This window comes from Anolis sagrei, chromosome 2, assembly GCF_037176765.1.
Source record: "Anolis sagrei isolate rAnoSag1 chromosome 2, rAnoSag1.mat, whole genome shotgun sequence".
Taxonomy (NCBI): domain Eukaryota; kingdom Metazoa; phylum Chordata; class Lepidosauria; order Squamata; family Dactyloidae; genus Anolis; species Anolis sagrei.
In genome coordinates this window covers 228,781,626-228,797,962 of record NC_090022.1, presented here as the reverse complement: position 1 = coordinate 228,797,962, position 16,337 = coordinate 228,781,626, and the positions used below count along the sequence as shown (strand labels likewise).

General features: G+C 38.9%; 1 protein-coding gene across 2 annotated transcripts; it reads left to right on the top strand.

Annotated features, from left to right (window-relative positions):
* The first annotated feature begins 2,263 nt into the window (after positions 1-2,263).
* On the top strand, positions 2,264-15,973 carry QNG1 (Q-nucleotide N-glycosylase 1). Of its 2 annotated transcripts, none has more exons than XM_060762134.2 (5): positions 2,264-2,371; positions 7,441-7,789; positions 9,055-9,314; positions 13,790-13,985; positions 15,429-15,972. In XM_060762134.2, the coding sequence occupies exons 2-5, from the start codon at positions 7,453-7,455 to the stop codon at positions 15,659-15,661; spliced, it is 1,026 nt and encodes a 341-aa protein (XP_060618117.2). In that variant the 5' UTR covers positions 2,264-2,371; positions 7,441-7,452; the 3' UTR covers positions 15,662-15,972. The 2 variants fall into 2 exon arrangements, with proteins under 2 accessions (XP_060618117.2, XP_067320541.1); XM_067464440.1 differs by having other exon boundaries at positions 2,277-2,367; positions 15,429-15,973.
* Positions 15,974-16,337: the final 364 nt, after the last annotated feature.

The following is a 16,337-nucleotide window of genomic DNA, read 5'->3' as shown; positions in this document are numbered from 1 at the left end:
AGTCAAATATATATAGGGGGGGGGGGGGGAGAAGAGTGAGAAAAGATAGAATAGGGAAGAGCTAATACCCCTGTGATGTTTGTTTTGCTGTCTGTGCCCCTTGCCTCACTTTCTGTCCCTGTGAAAAATTTGGTGTGTGGTGGAAACAAGAATTTTTTTTATTGATACATCAATTCAGTTAACAAACTTTTGCCATACAGTCTTAATATACATTATTTCAAATGCCACTTTGCCTGAATTGCTTTATATACTCGTTACCCATGCCCTCGTTGGAAACAAGGATTGGTGAGAACGCTTCAGTGGCAAAACCTTTTTCCATGATAACTTTTCCAAGAGTGAATGTCTATTCTGGGGGATAGATTTCTCTCATACCATTCTTAACTATGAATCATTTGTAAGTCTGGTGTTTGCAACTTAGAGACCACCTGTACCTGTGCTTGTCCCCATCCCTTATTGTGGCTGTATACATAGTTTTTTGCTCTCCTTCCCTTCTCTGATTTTGGTGCCTCAGACTTCATTCCTTCTGTGGGGCTCTGTGCCATGCCGTACCCTTCAACGTTGTCATGAAGATAAAGAAATCGGACACTATAATCTTCTTACATTTATTTCCAGCACTCAAAGTAATGCCCATAATGTACTGTTTATATTGATACATCAGTTGACATCATTTATAAGTTGAGGCAGGGTTTGGGGCCAACATTATGAATTTTGAAATGCCCTGTCCACAATTTTTCCCTTTCAGGCATTCAGAAAGGTACCATGGCAGAGAGGATAGAGGAGGTCAATGCTTATTTTAACTTCTCATTAGAACTCTGAAATCTGGCCTTTTGCTTTTTAGGGAAGGAGGTGGCTCCCTTTTTAAATGTACAGTACTCATATTGACCAGTGGATAAGTCGACCCTGGTTTTTATGGTCAGTTGTGGAGCTGCAGTCGTGAACTGGGGCTTAAAGAAATGTATGAAGCACTGCAAAGACCACAGGTTTTGTAATCTTCAACTGTCATGGAGAGGCCCAAGGAATTTTATTATTAGTGACTCTGTTTAGCACTGGAATAACAAATATTGCTCAAATTAAACCCACACATGTTCTCAAAAAAGTGGAATTTAAAAACCATTTAAATGAGAAAAATTAAAACCTTATAGCAGTTTCTTTTAAAATGCCTAGAAAAGCACAAGAATGTAAGAAATGGGACTCACGTGCAATAGAAAGTCTTGAATTGCCCAAGAAGAGATAACTATGGAAATAGCAGATGGCTGAATTAATAAGGACTTTGAAACTCTCATAAGTAATAATGACCACTGATTAAAAAAACAAATTATTCGTGCATAAAGAGTCCAATCATTTTTTAAAAAGATAATGCTAGAGACCGATATGGCCTCTAATATTAAAGTGATATGGAAGATCAAAGCTGACTGAGAAGTTCCTACTTTTAAGGCCAGCTGAAGAGAAGTAAAAGCCACTTGTAAGCTGCAGAATAGAGCAGGTAAAGATTGCCATGGGCTGAGTACTGAAGTCACGGAGTACAGAAGTCAAGAATTGTAGAGCAAAAAGGTATAAACGGATTGATCAATTTGAGAAAGTCAACAACATCAGGACCAGTGGGCACAGTCAGGGTCTTTATACTTTCATCAGCAGGACCCTACTCCACTTGGCCACTAGAATAGTGTACATTATAAGTATCAGGATATAAAGGATGGCACAATGTCTGCTTAATCTGTCAGAAATATTAAAAGTTTAACTGGGTATTTTTTATTACAAAAGTGTGAGTCAAGCACTGAAAGAGTTAGTAGGCTGAAGCCTGTTAGAGTTAGTGGGCCAGTGCTAGTTTGTCGCCCTGAGGAGTGTTGGGTTTGTAGTTTAGGAAGGAGCCTTTAACAGCTTCATTAAATTACAAACCCCAGAATTCTGCAGGAGGCGGAAACCGTGGATTTTTCTCTCTCGTGTGATGAAGTAGTAGGTAGTTAAAAGTCAAATATTTGAAGTAGAGTAGACAAGTCCTCTGGTTCCCATTACAAGAAATGATAGGTTTTTATTCCCTGTAGCTTCTGAGAACTTTAGTAGGAGTTGGCCCTAGAAGAAAATAGAAGTTCCGTTGGGGAAATAGTAAAAGTGGAGGAACGTCCCTGGAAGGGAAGCATGCCTTCGCTTTCAATGCATTACCTGACTTGTAATTTTATTGGGAAACGAAAACAACGAGGGAGCCGCCCGCCCTGAAAGGCGCTTCCTGGAACCAGTGACGCTCACTTCCCAGACACTGGCTTATGCAAATTAGACCGTTCTGATTGGGCGGCCGGTGGGACGGAAAGGACGCGCGGCGGCATGGGTGGCATCTATTGGTGACAACGCGAAGCCCCTTTGGAGACCTAGGCAGGTGAGAGGGGCAACCTGTCTGGACTGGAGGGGAATCCTTCGCCCAGGAGTCTGTTTCCCTCCGGCTCCAGAGAGAGCCGGAAGCAGGCCCAAGAGTGGGCCACATGGGCGGGGGAGAGAGGGCCTTACATCTACGCAAGCTTGGGCCCTCGAGGTGTTTTGGACTTCAACTCCCGCCATTCCTAACAGTCTCAGGCCTTTTCCTTTTTCCCCTCAGCCGCTTAAGCTAAAAGGAAAGGGCCTGAGGCTATTAGGAATATGAAAAATATACAAAATACTTCTTATCTCAGCATATTGAATAAGGTATAACCTGAATCTATAATATAATTTATTAATATAATGTATATACATGTAATATTTTTAATATTATAATGTAATGCAATATAATACTAATAATATTATATTATAATTATATATTCATATTACATGTAATATTACTAAAAATATTACAATATAATGGTATAGTAAAATATAGTAATATTTAATACTGATATTGTACTATATTAATAATATAATGTATTGTATGTATATATACCTTGTAAGCCGCTCTGAGTCCCCTTCGGGGTGAGAAGGGCGGCATATAAATGTCACAAATAAATAAATAAATAAGTCGAAAACACCTCAAGTTGACCCATGCCTCATATACACCATGTACTCCTGCAATGTTTTTAATAATGTGCCTGAAGCAGAGTTTGTGTACCCCGAACCACCAGCAAGCCAAAGTATCACTAATATTTGAGACACCCACAAGGACAATTTTGGAGTATTTTGGATTTGGGAAGCCCAGGTAAAAGATGCTCAACATGTAATGAGCATTGAAAGGGACACTCCAGACAGGATTATGGCTTGCTGCATGCATTCTGCTTTGCCAAAAGGGCTTCAGAGGAAACATCCATTGCAAAGCAGCAGTTTCTTCTAGCAGTAAACAGGGATTTCTGTGCTTCGGTGGGATTATCTTACTTCGAAGCAGCCAGTCAGCCCAGTTATCTGGGAGACCACAGCTATTTGCTTATCTTCTCTCCAAGCATCTGTTTAGATCAGGGGTCCTCAGACTAAGACCCGGGGGCTGGATACGGCTCTCCAAGGTCATCTAACTGACCCTCGCTCAGGGTCAAACTAAGTCTGAAACAACTTAAAAGCACACAACAACAACAATAACATTCCTATCTCATCAGCCAAAAGCAGGTTCACACTTCCCATTAAAATACTATTAAGTTTATAGTTGTTAAAATTGTTCTTTATTTTAATTATTGTATTGTTTTTAAGCGGGGGGTTTTTTGCACTACAATTCAAATTATAAGTCGGGCCTCCAACAGTTTGAGGGACTGTGACCTGGCCCTCTGTTTTAAAAGTTTGAGGAGCCCTGGTATAGATCATTGTTCTCAACCTGTGGGTCCCCAGATGTTTTGGCCTTCAACTCCCAGAAATCCTAACAGCTGGTAAATTGGCTGTGATTTCAGGGAGTTGGAAGCCAAAACACCTGGGGACTCACAGGTTGAGAACCACTGGTTTAGATGGATTGGGAAGCAGGATGGAGTAGGAAAATTGTAGCCCTCAAACAACACCTTTGATGGCTACAAACAAGTATTGCTATGTTAGCCATAATACCCATGCAACACTTAAATGAGTTGATTCTCTTCTTGTCAGCTCTCATACATAGAAATCAAAATATTATGGCATTGATGATCCTGAATTTGGTGTACAATGATATAGGTCTGCAATTGAGGATCTTCATGGATGTCACCCCAAGTTTTAGTCTTTTGATTCCTTGACTACAATCTCCATTTATAACTCAGCAGTAATCTTGGAAAGTTTACTATTTTTCAATTCTGTAAATCATATGTTGTTATTATTTTGGTGTTTTCATGCTCAACTGCAGCCTTGCTTTTGAAGTGTCTTCCTTGACTTTTCCCAATAATTGCTAGCAGTATGGTATCATCTGCATACCTTAAATTGTTTGTGTTCATTTCAGTATTTTTCACAAACTCTTCCCCCAAGTGTTCTGTGATTAATCAGACAGATCAGGAAGATAGACACTGTTGAGGTTTGTGTTTTATTTGAAAGTAAACTTATTAAAGAGAGCTGTATAATGCAACATAGTTTATTTATTTCCTTCGTTTCTACCCTGCCTTTCTCCCACATTCAGGGGGATAGATTTCTCTCAGCCCCATTCTTAACTATGAGTCATTTGTAAGTCAGGTGTTTGCAACTCAGAGATGTCTGTACCTACTTATCCCCATCTCTTATTGTAGCTATGTATGTACATAGTTTTTTGTTCTCCTTCCTTTCCCTCATTGTGGTGCCTCAGACTTCATTCCTTCTGTGGGGCTCTGTGCCATGTCCAACCCTGCAAAGTTGTCATGAAGATAAAGAAATCTAGACACTAAAATAATCTTAAAACATTTATTTCCAGCACTCAAAGTAATGCCCATAATGTACTGTATATACGCATATATCAGCCAACATTATTTTTAAGTTGAGGCAGAGTTTGGGGCCAAAATTATGAATTTTGATATGCCAAAGGTCATTCCACATGAAGGGTAAAGCACTAATGCTGCCTCAGGAGGTCAGCTCTGTCCACCATTTTTTCCCTTTCAGGCATTCGGAAAGGCAACTAGCAATACCATGGCAAAGAGAATAGAGGAGGTCAATGCTTATTTTAACTTCTCATTGGAAGTCTGAGATCTGGCCTTTAAATGTACAGTCCTCATATTGGCCAGTGGATAAGTCGACCCTGGTTTTTATGGTCAGTTGTGGAGCTGCAGTAGTGAACTGGGGCTTAAAGAAATGTATGAAGCACTGCAAAGACCACAGGTTTTGTAATCCCCAACTGTCCTGGAGAGGCCCAAGGAATTTTATTATTACTGACTCTGTTTGGCACTGGAATAACAAATATTGCTCAAATTAAACCCACACGTGTTCTCAAAAAAGTGGATTTTTTTTTAAAAAAAACCATTTAAATGAGAAAAATTAAAACCTTATAGCAGTTTCTTTTAAAATGCTTAGAAAAACACAAGAATGGAAGAAATGTGTCTCACGTGCAATAGAAAGTCATGAATTGCCCAAGAAGAGATAAGTGTGGAAATAGCAGGTGGATGGATTAATAAGGACTTTGAAACTTCAATAAGTAATAGAGACCGCTGATAAAGAAAAAACAAATTATTCATCCATCATCATAAAAAAAGAGTCCAATATTTTTTTAAAAAAGATAATGGCCTTTTATATTAAAGTGATATGGAAGATCAAAGTCCCTACTTTTATGGCCAGCTGAAGAGAAATAAAAGCCACTTGTAAGTTGCAGATAGAACAGGTAAAGATTGACATGGGCTGAGTACTGAAGTCACTGAGTACAGAAGTCAAGAATTATAGAGCAAAAAGGTAAGTCAACAACATCAGTAGCCAAACACAAACAGAGGACCGGTGGGTCTTTATACCCTACTCCATTTGGCTACTAGAATAGTGTACATGTTAAGTATCGGGATATAAATTATGGAAAGATGTCTGCTTAATCTGTCAGCAATATTAAAAATTACTTCAATATTTTTGATTACAAAAGTGTGAGTCAAGCACTGAAAGAGTTAGTAGGCTAAAGCCTGTTAGAGTCAGTGGGCCAAAGCTAGTGTCGTCCTGAAGAGAGCAAAGAGCATGAGGTAAACCTTTGTGTGAGAGAAGCCTTGTGTGAGAAAGCTCCAGCATGAAGGCTGCTGCATGTAAAGTGACTAATCTACTATTATTAAAGAAATATTAAAGAGCATGACTGGTGTCAGAAATATTTTATGTTTTCCTGGCCATAAAAATCTTGTAGGCCTAGAGCTGATCATCTGATTTAGGAGTAAGTCAACAGTTTGTCCTTCACGGCTGACATCTCTCCACTAAAGGGAATCCTTGCTTTTAGATAACTGTAAATGCTGAGAATTAGTTTGACTTTTCAAAAGCTTTTTACTATGTTTCTGTGCCCCAGTGTAAACAACCCTATTTCCCCATTGTGAACGGAGAGCTGGATAATCTGGAAGACTAAACTTTGTCTCTTGTGGCTTAAGCAATTGCTTCTTTGATTGTAAGAATAGCAATTTCAATTACAAACTTCCTTTCACACTCATTTGTTTACGTAAGTATATCACATAGTGGTTTACCACCCACAAATCATCAGCACTGAAAAGCAGTGTCAGAAATTGTTTCTTTTGTAGGATAGGATCAGCATTGCCTGTTTAACTATTAAGAGAATCCCATAGTGCGGCAAAACTGCCATTTGCGTGAAGTCCAAAGGAGTGGATCAGCGACAAATTGGATAGGAGAGGATAGTCCTGCAGTCATTGGATAGTCCATGCCTGTATTGCTTATGTCCACTGTAGGTATCATTCACATGCAATATTTTACAAGAGCATCCATTGCTTGCAGTCTTATTCATTATATTCTTATGTTTAAACATCACTGTATTTCTATATTTGAATAACATGCATAAGGGTTGGGCTGTAAAATAATAATCAAAGCAGCTTACAACAAAATAAAACACAGCGGCAAACATTCAATACTGAGGGTAACATATAACAAATCAAAAACAAGCTCAATAAAATTATAAAAACCAATTTAAATAAGACGTAATACAATCCACACAGCTTGTAAGCTTTAGAATGAACAGGAAAGTGAACCTGATTGCTAGCAGAGTAAATTACTATATGCTTTATCCTGTGACAAACATATTCTGTTTTTTTATGGTGTGTCAAATTATGATGAAATATATTCATAGACTAACAAGACTATAAAACCTTTATCAATGTCATTTTTTTAGGTCTGGATTTTAAATAGTTTATTAGTTAAAATGTAATTTCTAGTTTTGTGATGTCTAATTTGTTGCAATGTTTTATTATTGCTCGATGTCGATGTTTAATGTGTTATTTGTGTTATCTTAAATTATTTCTTTGTTGTTTACATTTTACGGCAATGAATGTTTGCCGCAATATGTTGTTTACCGCCCTGAGTCCCCATTGAGGAGATAGAGTGGGGTAGAAATATAGATGATGATGACGATGATGATGATGATGATGATTGACAGCAATTATCGTTATTCAGATATATAACAACATGGAAGCATTCTTGAGCCCAAAAGAATCTGCCAAGTTCATTGCCGAAAATAGCAAAGATGTGTACATTGAAGATGATGGCGTGCAGAAAGTGGCTGAGATGTTATTTGATAAAGTCATGGAGAAGGACTTTAGCGTGGCTGGATGGAAGTCTTCTCATGAGCTGAATCCTCAAGCAACAAATGAAGATGCAGTCAATTGGGTATTCCTTTCTGATGCCCTCAATTTTTCCTTTTGGTCTGAACATGAGGATCATAAATGCCTGGTGAAGTACAAAGGCAAAGCATACAGTGGTTTCTGGTCTCTTTGCGCTGCCATCAACAGAGCACTTGATGACGGTTAGTTCCTACTTACTTTCCAAATTAAATGAGAACTTTTGGATTAGTGAAACTGGTTTAAGACAGTGAAGGGCACATTTATGAATCTCCAGATGTTATTGTTATTTCATATTCTATCATATTCCCTGCATGAGGACTCGAGACATCTCCAGGTGCTGTTGAAATGCAAGTTGCATGTTCCCCACCATTGGCTATGCTGGCTTGCAGCTCAACATCTGACCGGTTACACAGTTGTAATATTCAAAACTCAGTTCAAGGCAGAATTTTGATGGGTTGCTCAATTATGTAGTTTGAATTTAGATTCAGATTCTATGGTGTTATTTCTGAACAGGATTGGCTTGTTATTCATAATATAGGATGGTGAATCATAAGGTCCAAGGATCAAGCTGTAATATGATTATGTAATATGAAATTACTCAAAAGTAACCATAGAAGCCAACCTCAGAATACAACTGCAACATATATTCTAGGTACAGGTAATTTTTCCCCTATCTAGCTGAGACCTCCTCACCAAAATTCCTCATGTGACTATAGTATTAATTAATTTAGCCCTTCTAATGGTAATAATGCAAGTTTTTTTTGTTTTGATTTTTTAATTACTATAGCTGACACTTGTGTGTGGGGGGGGGGTATGGAGGAATTCTGGTTGTAGCTAAGGAGAAAAGGATTAAGATAAAGGTAAAGGTTTCCCCTGACATTAAGTCTAGTTGAGTCTAACTCTGGGGAATGGTGTTCATCTCCATTTTTAAGCCGAAGAGCCGGCATTGTCCGTAGAAACCTCCAAGGTCATGTGGCTGGCATGAGTGAATGGAGTGTTGGTACCTTCCCGCTGGAGCGGTACCTATTGATCTACTCACATTTGCATGTTTTTGAACTGCTCGGTTGGCAGAAGCTGAGGCTAACAGCGGGGCTAACATCCCACTCCTTGGATTCAAACCACCGACCTTTTGGTCAGCAAGTTCAGCAGTGTAACCCGCTGCACCACCGGGGGATTAGGAGAAGGATTAAATCTTGATAACATTGTTTTATTATCCTCTATTTTTAATTTTATTTGCTAAGAAGTTTATCTTGAACACAGAAACAATAAACAAGAAATAATATAATTGAACCAAATAGAAATAAAATCAGTTTGCTTTATTATGAGGTAAGCTGACAAAGTAGACTTTCGCTCTAGTAATTGTGACTGTAAACTGAATTACTTGGTAGTCAAGATATAAATAAATAACACTCCATTGTTGCATGTTTGTTATTTTACTTTTTTAAAGGGTTGCCCATTACAAGTGCTTCCTATTATGCAACTATAACACTGGAGCAGGTGAAGCATATATTTCGCTCGGATACAGATGTCCCCATGCCATTACTTGAAGAAAGGCATCGAGTATTGAATGAGACCGGGACTGTTCTCCTGGAGAAATTTGGAGGCTCTTTCCTCACTTGTGTTAAGAAAAGTGAAAAAAGTGCCCAGAAATTGTTGCAACTAGTAGTAGAAAATTTCCCATGCTTTAGAGATGAATCTACATTTCAGGTAAGATTCCTGTGCTTGGAAATATTCTTTGCTGCCTCCTATAATATGTACATCATTACATGTCACAATGCCACCTGGCCATGGTTGTAGCCATTACCTATTTGAGATGAAATATCCATATTCACACTGATTTTCAGTGTAGCACATTTTTATTATCTTTTAATTTCTGCCGAATTTCAGCCCCAGCCAGCATTGCTGCTGGTAAAGAATTCTGGTATTTGCAATTCAGCAATATCTTTTAAAACTGCACATTTTCTTCTCCTTATTTAGTCTGATCCTTGAACTGAGCTAGTTTATCTGTACCATTTGTAATGAAAGTAAAGTAATATTTTATTATAAAAGCATTGCAATATAGGCACCGTGTTCTGCATCCTTTATTTTGTTTACCATGTCTAATGTGATCTTTAGCATATTCTTTTTTGTGTGCCTCCAACTTAAAACAGCACAGTCACAACACTTTCTTAACAATATTTGTTCAGAGGGCCTTTTGCAAATGTTAACATTTGCACTTGCATGTAATTTGCATCTATTATTATAGTTGCAAAATAAGAGGTTTAGAGTTGTAACAAAAGCATGGTGGCTGCATCTGTTCCCAGTAACGAGAGTGTGTTCATATCGACAACGTAGATTACCACATGCTTGGCTATAACTGTTTCAGATTGCTTCTTTCTGTGAGCTGTTTCATAGATCAGCCTGACTTGTATCATTGATTTCCATCATATTCCACTTAGGTAGGCAAGGACTGATAGCACAGAGAGGGAGGCTAAAACAGTTATTTGGAGCCAATATCAGAATTTGTTAGGACACTTTTTTATTTATAGTGTCAGAAGCGAATTGAGAATACAGTTATAATGTATAGAAAAACCACTAAGTTAAAAACTTGGCATTATACTAAATTTCCTTTGACCAGAAGTTGGCCACTTCAAGTGACTCTGGTGTCGCTGTAAGAAGGTCCTCCATTGTATATGTGGTAGGACTCAGACTGCATTGTAGTAGGTGATCCGTGGTTTTCTCTTCACACTCGCATATCGTGGACTTCACTTTGTAGCCCAATTTCTTAAGGTTAGCTTTGCATCTCGTGGTACCACAGCGCAGTCTGTTCAGTGCTTTCCAAGTCACTGAGTATTCTGTATTCCCATGGGAGAGCTTCTCATTTGATATCAACCACGGATTGAGGTTCTGGGTTTTAGCCTGCCACTTTTGGACTCTTGCTTGCTGAGGTATTCTTGTGAGTATCTCTGTAGACTTGGGACACTGAAAACTCTCTATAGCAGAGATTCCCAAACTAAGACCCACAGGCCAGATGTGACCCTCCAAGGTCATTTACCCACCCCCCTACTCTAAACTTTAGACTTAGGGTCTCCCTAAGTCTGAAACAACTCAAAGGCACACAAGAACAATCCTAATTAACTTGACAATTTCAGCCCAAAGCAGTTTATTTGTTCAGTTGCTTCCGTCTCTTCGAGACCTCATGAACCAGCCCACACAAGAGCTCCCTGTTGGCGGTTGCAGCTCACAGCTCCTATAAGGTCGAGTCAGTCACTTCAAGGATAACATCCATCCATCTTGCCCTTTGTCGGCTCTCTTCCTTTTTCCTTTCATTTTCCCCAGCATCATTATCTTCTCCAAGCTTTACTGTCTTCTCATTATGTGGCCAAAGTACTTCAACTTTGCCTCTAATATCCTTCCCTCCAGTGAGCAGTCAGGCATTATTTCCTGGAGGATGGACTGGTTGGATCTTCTCACAGTCCAAGGCACTCTCAGAATTTTCCTCCAACACCACAGTTCAGAAGCGTCCATCTTCCTTCGCTCAGCCTTCCCTATGGTCCAGCTCTCGCATCCATAGGTTACAACAGGGAATACCATTGCTTTAATTATGTGGATCTTCGTTGCTAGTATGATGTCTCTACACTTCACTATTTTGTCGAAATTGGTCATTGCTCTCCACCCAAGAAGTAAACATCTTCTGATTTCCCAGCTGCATTCTGCGTCTGCAGTAATCTTTGCGCCTAGAATTACAAAGTCTGTCACTTCCTCCACATTTTTCTCTCTAATTGCCAATTATCAATCAGTCTGGTTGCCATAATCTTGGGTTTTTTATGTTTAACTGCAACCCAGTCTTTGCACTTTCTTCTTTCACCTTGGTTAGAAGGCCCCTCAGCTCCTCCTCGCTTTCAGCTTTCAAAGTGTCATCATCTGCATATCTAAGGTTGTTAATGTTTATTCCAATAATTTTTATTTTAAGATAGATAGATATAGATATGTATAAAAACCCAGAGAGCAAACTGAGGGGTATTTATTTAAAAAACAGCAGCTGTCTAATGTTACTTGAAACAACATGTTGCATTCTATAATGTGAGCTGATCAGTCAATTACTTAATAGAGCAGCCTAGAATTGGGGAAGGGTAGTGATCCCACCACTGTTGTTTTGGACTGGTTACATATCAGCCTCCCCAATTAGAGGGACTTCCAAAGCCATGGCTTGTCCATTATGTCAGATCTAAAGGGTTTCTACTTTTGTTTCACGATGGAAACATCTAGGTGGTCTCCTTAGCTGCCACCCCATAGAAATACAAAACCCACCAAAACATTTGTTAATGCTTAATGAATAGAAAACTAGCCTAGTTTGCAGGGCTTTAAAATGCATTGGCATAGCTCGCTTTTTTATAAGAAGTACAGAGTGTTTTCCAAGTCCAGGCTTTTCTGAAAGCCGCAGTAATCAATAGCAAAGTGCAGGATAGGAATAAAGCTATGCCCTTTTATGCAATTGGACTGTAATTTTAAGAGAGGGCACTTGACTACTTTCTAGTACCAAGTGGTGTATTCCAAAGGCAGACCAAATTTTCACCATCATTCTAACATAATGGATGCTAGTATTGGTCTGCATTGTCAACCCAGTTTCCCTAGCAACAGATTGAGATCTTACAGATCTTACAAGGTAGAGCTTTGCTCTATGAAAAGAAATAAGAGATGGGATTAAAGTGCTGCAAATTAATTTAATATAACCATTTCAATAATAATGCATCTGTAAAAAATAATTTCATGCATAATAATATAATGTCGTGATCTTAACTATACTGTGTAGAAATCAGCCATGTTGGTTTCAGTGCGATTTCCACATAACTGTTTGAAATGCAACCTTAGGATTTTCTTTGCATTTTACAAGGTATAATACAGGTATTTGAGATTCTGCTCAATCCGTTTCAGTTGTGGGTTTTGTCACCGAAGCACAAGCAGGAAAAGCTAATATTCATATGAGTACTAAGTATTGTATCGAATTTGCATGTCTTGGTTGTAGGTAATGAGCAAGAACTTGGACCTAGATTCTTTCTTACAAAGAGAAATGCTGTTTTCATCTGCAGCGGTGGTTTGTTGGTTGAACAGAGGAGAATATGAGTTCTCATTCCCTTCTCCCTCTTTTGTTTTCCCAAACCTGCATCAGAGGCTGTGGCATTCTTCAGAACAGAGGGCTTGAAATTCTTTCCTCCCTCCCTCCCTCCCTCCCTCCCTCCCTCTCTCTATTACCTTTATACACCATCTCCCTTTTTATTTAATTATTTCTTCCCTTGTTTTCCCCCATACACCTTCCCCCTCTTCATTCTTTCCTTTCTCTGCTTTTCTTCTCTTTTTTTTTCTTTTTCCTCCCCTTTTCTTTCCCTTCCTTTCTTTCTCATTTTTCCTTCCCTCCTTTCATATCTTTTCTACTTTCCTTTTTTCTCTGTTCCTTCTTTCCCTCCTTTTTCTTTCTTCCCTGCTCCATCTTTTCTTTCTCCCTTTCTATTCCTTCCTTCCTCTCACAAACATCACCTTTCTTTCTCAATGACATCCCAGATGGCCACTTCCACCAGGAACAGTCTATCCAGTAACATCTCAGGGTGAATCTACACTGCCCTGTATCTCAGGAACGGATCCCAGATTATCTGCTTTGAACTGGATTATATAAATCTACACTCCCAGATATTTTGGGATAAACAGATAATCTGGGATCAGATCTTCGGATATAGAGCAGTGTGGAAGGGGCCACAGAGGGCTGCTCCACCTAGCATCTTTTTTGTGGTACAAACAGTTAGACAAACATACATACTTTGACTTTTATATATGTAAAGGTAAAAGTTTCCCCTGACATTAAGTTTAGCTGTGTCCAGCTCTGGGGGTGGTGCTCATCTCAATTTCTAAACTGAAGAGCTGGCATTGTCCATAGACACCTCCAAGGTCATGTGGCCAGCATGACTGCATGGAGTGCCATTAATATATGTAGATTACAAAAAAATACAGCTGCTGTTTTTTTTAAAAAAATGTATTTGCAATCAGTTCACTTCATCTATATAAATTGTGCATATAGGCTGTGATCTATACCTATAGACAGAACTTTTGTGGTTTCTTGACAATATCTACTTTGGAGGGAAAGTCCTGGTGTCTCATTACTAAAACATGCCCAGCATTATGATGTTGGTTTGTATTTTTTTCTCTCTCAGGGAAGAAAGGTGGCTTTTTACAAACGGGCCCAAATCCTTGTAGCCGACACATGGAGTGTGTTGGAAGGGAAAGGAGATGGCTGCTTCAGTGACATTTCCAGTGTGACCATCTTTGCCGACTATAGGTTACCACAAGTGCTGGTTCATTTGGGAGCAATGAAGTACTCTGATGAACTGATGAAAAAACTCAAAGAAGGTACGGCACTATTCAGGATCATGATAGCTTCTTATGCTGTACAAGTGTGCATAAATATCCCTTGTGAAGATAACAGAAAAATCTTGACTTTTCAGGATTGATAGTCCTGTGACAGGCAACGTTTTTGAGCCCATGGAAGTTTACAGTTCTATGCAATAGGGTTGGACAGCCACACGTTGTCTGCAGGCTGTATCTACCCCATTTCCCATCCTAGCTAGACACATCCATACAGTTAAAATTAACTGGGTGCTCATTTCACATTTTGAAAAAGGCTGGAGTCAGTGAAAGTATGCCACTTTCCGCCAGATCATATGAGATGGAGAATCACATTCCCTCAAGGGTTCTGTGAGTGCAGTTCTCTATTTGAGGGCTTGATTTTCTTTCTTTTTTTTATGGTGGTGGGAAGATTGGGCCATGCTGAAGTTCTAAAGGGCCACATGCCATCTCCATAGGTCACAGAATTCTTCTAATATACAACATTATTGTTAGTCTCCAATTTTCATCATCTGTAGCTAGACCATACCCAATACTGAGGGGTGATCATTCAACATCTAGAAAGCAACAGATTCCCCATGCCTGCTATATCCCTTGAGAGTACACTCAGTAGGGTATATAATACTGTGGTTGTCTTCTGAGTTGCTAAACTGAATCTAATAGAAGAAGCAACTCCTTCCATGTTATTCTCTTGATGAAAATTAAAGAAAAAGCATATGACTCTAGAAGCGATTCTCCAGAATCTTTTATAGTTTCTAGAATGTACTTGTCCAGTAATGTGGAAAACAGATTCCATACTACTGAATTCCATTCATTTTTTTTTAAAATGGATCAGCAAACCACAAGCATGAAGAATTTGCCTTGTGCCAGGACTAAACATGTATCTTTCCAATGCTCCTTTCAGCACCTAATTTCTAGTTTGAACGGGGTGAGATGTTTGTTCGTTTTTTCTTCAACAACCATAGCAGAGAGGAGGGAAGTATTTCAGTAACAAGATGCTTTGAACAGTGACTTTCTTTTGGGTTGAAAATGTGACCGTAAGGAGCTTGCCATACTGTATTGCCCCTCTACAGTTCCAAAGGATGAGAACATTTTTGAAAATAGAGATAAGCTGCAGATGTAAATGTTCAGTGTTTCCATGCAGTTGGTTTCTCTTCAGATCCAGATTTCAGTATAACAATTTATCCCTGATTTTGGAAACCAAGCAAAGTAAGGCTTGATTGGTATTTGGAAGGGAGAGTGTCAAGGAATACCAGAAGCTGTGGAGGCAATAGCAAAGATGCCTTGCATATTCCTTATTTAAGAAAATCCTATGAGAGTCATGAAGTCACCATAAATTAGTAGGCAGCTTGAAGGCACTGTTATCTAATTAATAAATCCTGAAGCCAAGTTGAAGTTTAGTTTCTTGCCAATCTCTTTTTTCACTGATGCCTTTCTTACATCTTATAGGGCAAATGCTCCAGTCTGGAGAGAAGCTGGAGGTGGAAATCCGAGGCTGCTCTATTTGGTGCTGTGAACTCATTTGCAAGCATTTGCTGAACCTTTATAAAAAGAAAGGTGAGGACATCAGTGACAAAATCAACCCTGTTCTCCTGGATTATTATCTGTGGGACTACGCTCGGGATCATCGGGAAGACATGAGAGGAATTCCTTTCCATCGCGTACGGTGCATATACTATTGATACCATTTTTATGAATGATACAACAGTATCAAAATATCTAATTTTTCTATCTACACATTTGAAATTTGCAAACAATATAAGAGGGAATCTGTATTCTATCTTTGTAATAAGCTGGACAAAAACTTCTGTGCATATTATTACAACAAAGGCATTTTTCTGTCACGCTTACAGTTTTATATATTGCTTCTTATTCTGATTACTTTGTATCAAGCTTGACTGTTTTTTTTATTAACATACTGAAATTGTGGTATGATTTCCAGCAAGACATTTTTTATTCAATAAAAATGGGTAATATAATAAGGTATCTGGAGTCCTATATCATATAATGCAGTGGTTCCCAACCTTTTTTTCTTTTGACCAGGGACCACTCTCCAACATTAGTACCAAAAGAGTTATGAATCCGTTTTTGGTCAACTTTAGATTTGGTTTGGTTATTTTGGGTGCTGATTCAGAAAATTGCATTAGATAGACCACATCAGCTTTAGTTTCTGATACAGAACGTATGCCATCCAGTAGTCGCCATCGGCCCACCCACAGAAAACCATATTTAATAAGCCTCGGCCTATAAGAGGGTTTTGTGAGACCAGTCGCTCTAGTTGCAACTGTGTGGTAACGGTGAGGCCACAGACCATATTTTGGTTCTTGCAGACCACTGGTGGTCCATGGACCGCATGTT

Bases quoted from the DNA above. Each gene is read 5' to 3' on its own strand.
- QNG1 (XM_067464440.1), top strand. From the start codon at position 7,453: ATGGAAGCATTCTTGAGCCCAAAAGAATCTGCCAAGTTCATTGCCGAA. The intron at 7,790-9,054 runs GTTAGTTCCTAC...ACTTTTTTAAAG, and splicing joins CAACAGAGCACTTGATGACG to GGTTGCCCATTACAAGTGCT. The intron at 13,986-15,428 runs GTACGGCACTAT...TACATCTTATAG, and splicing joins GATGAAAAAACTCAAAGAAG to GGCAAATGCTCCAGTCTGGA.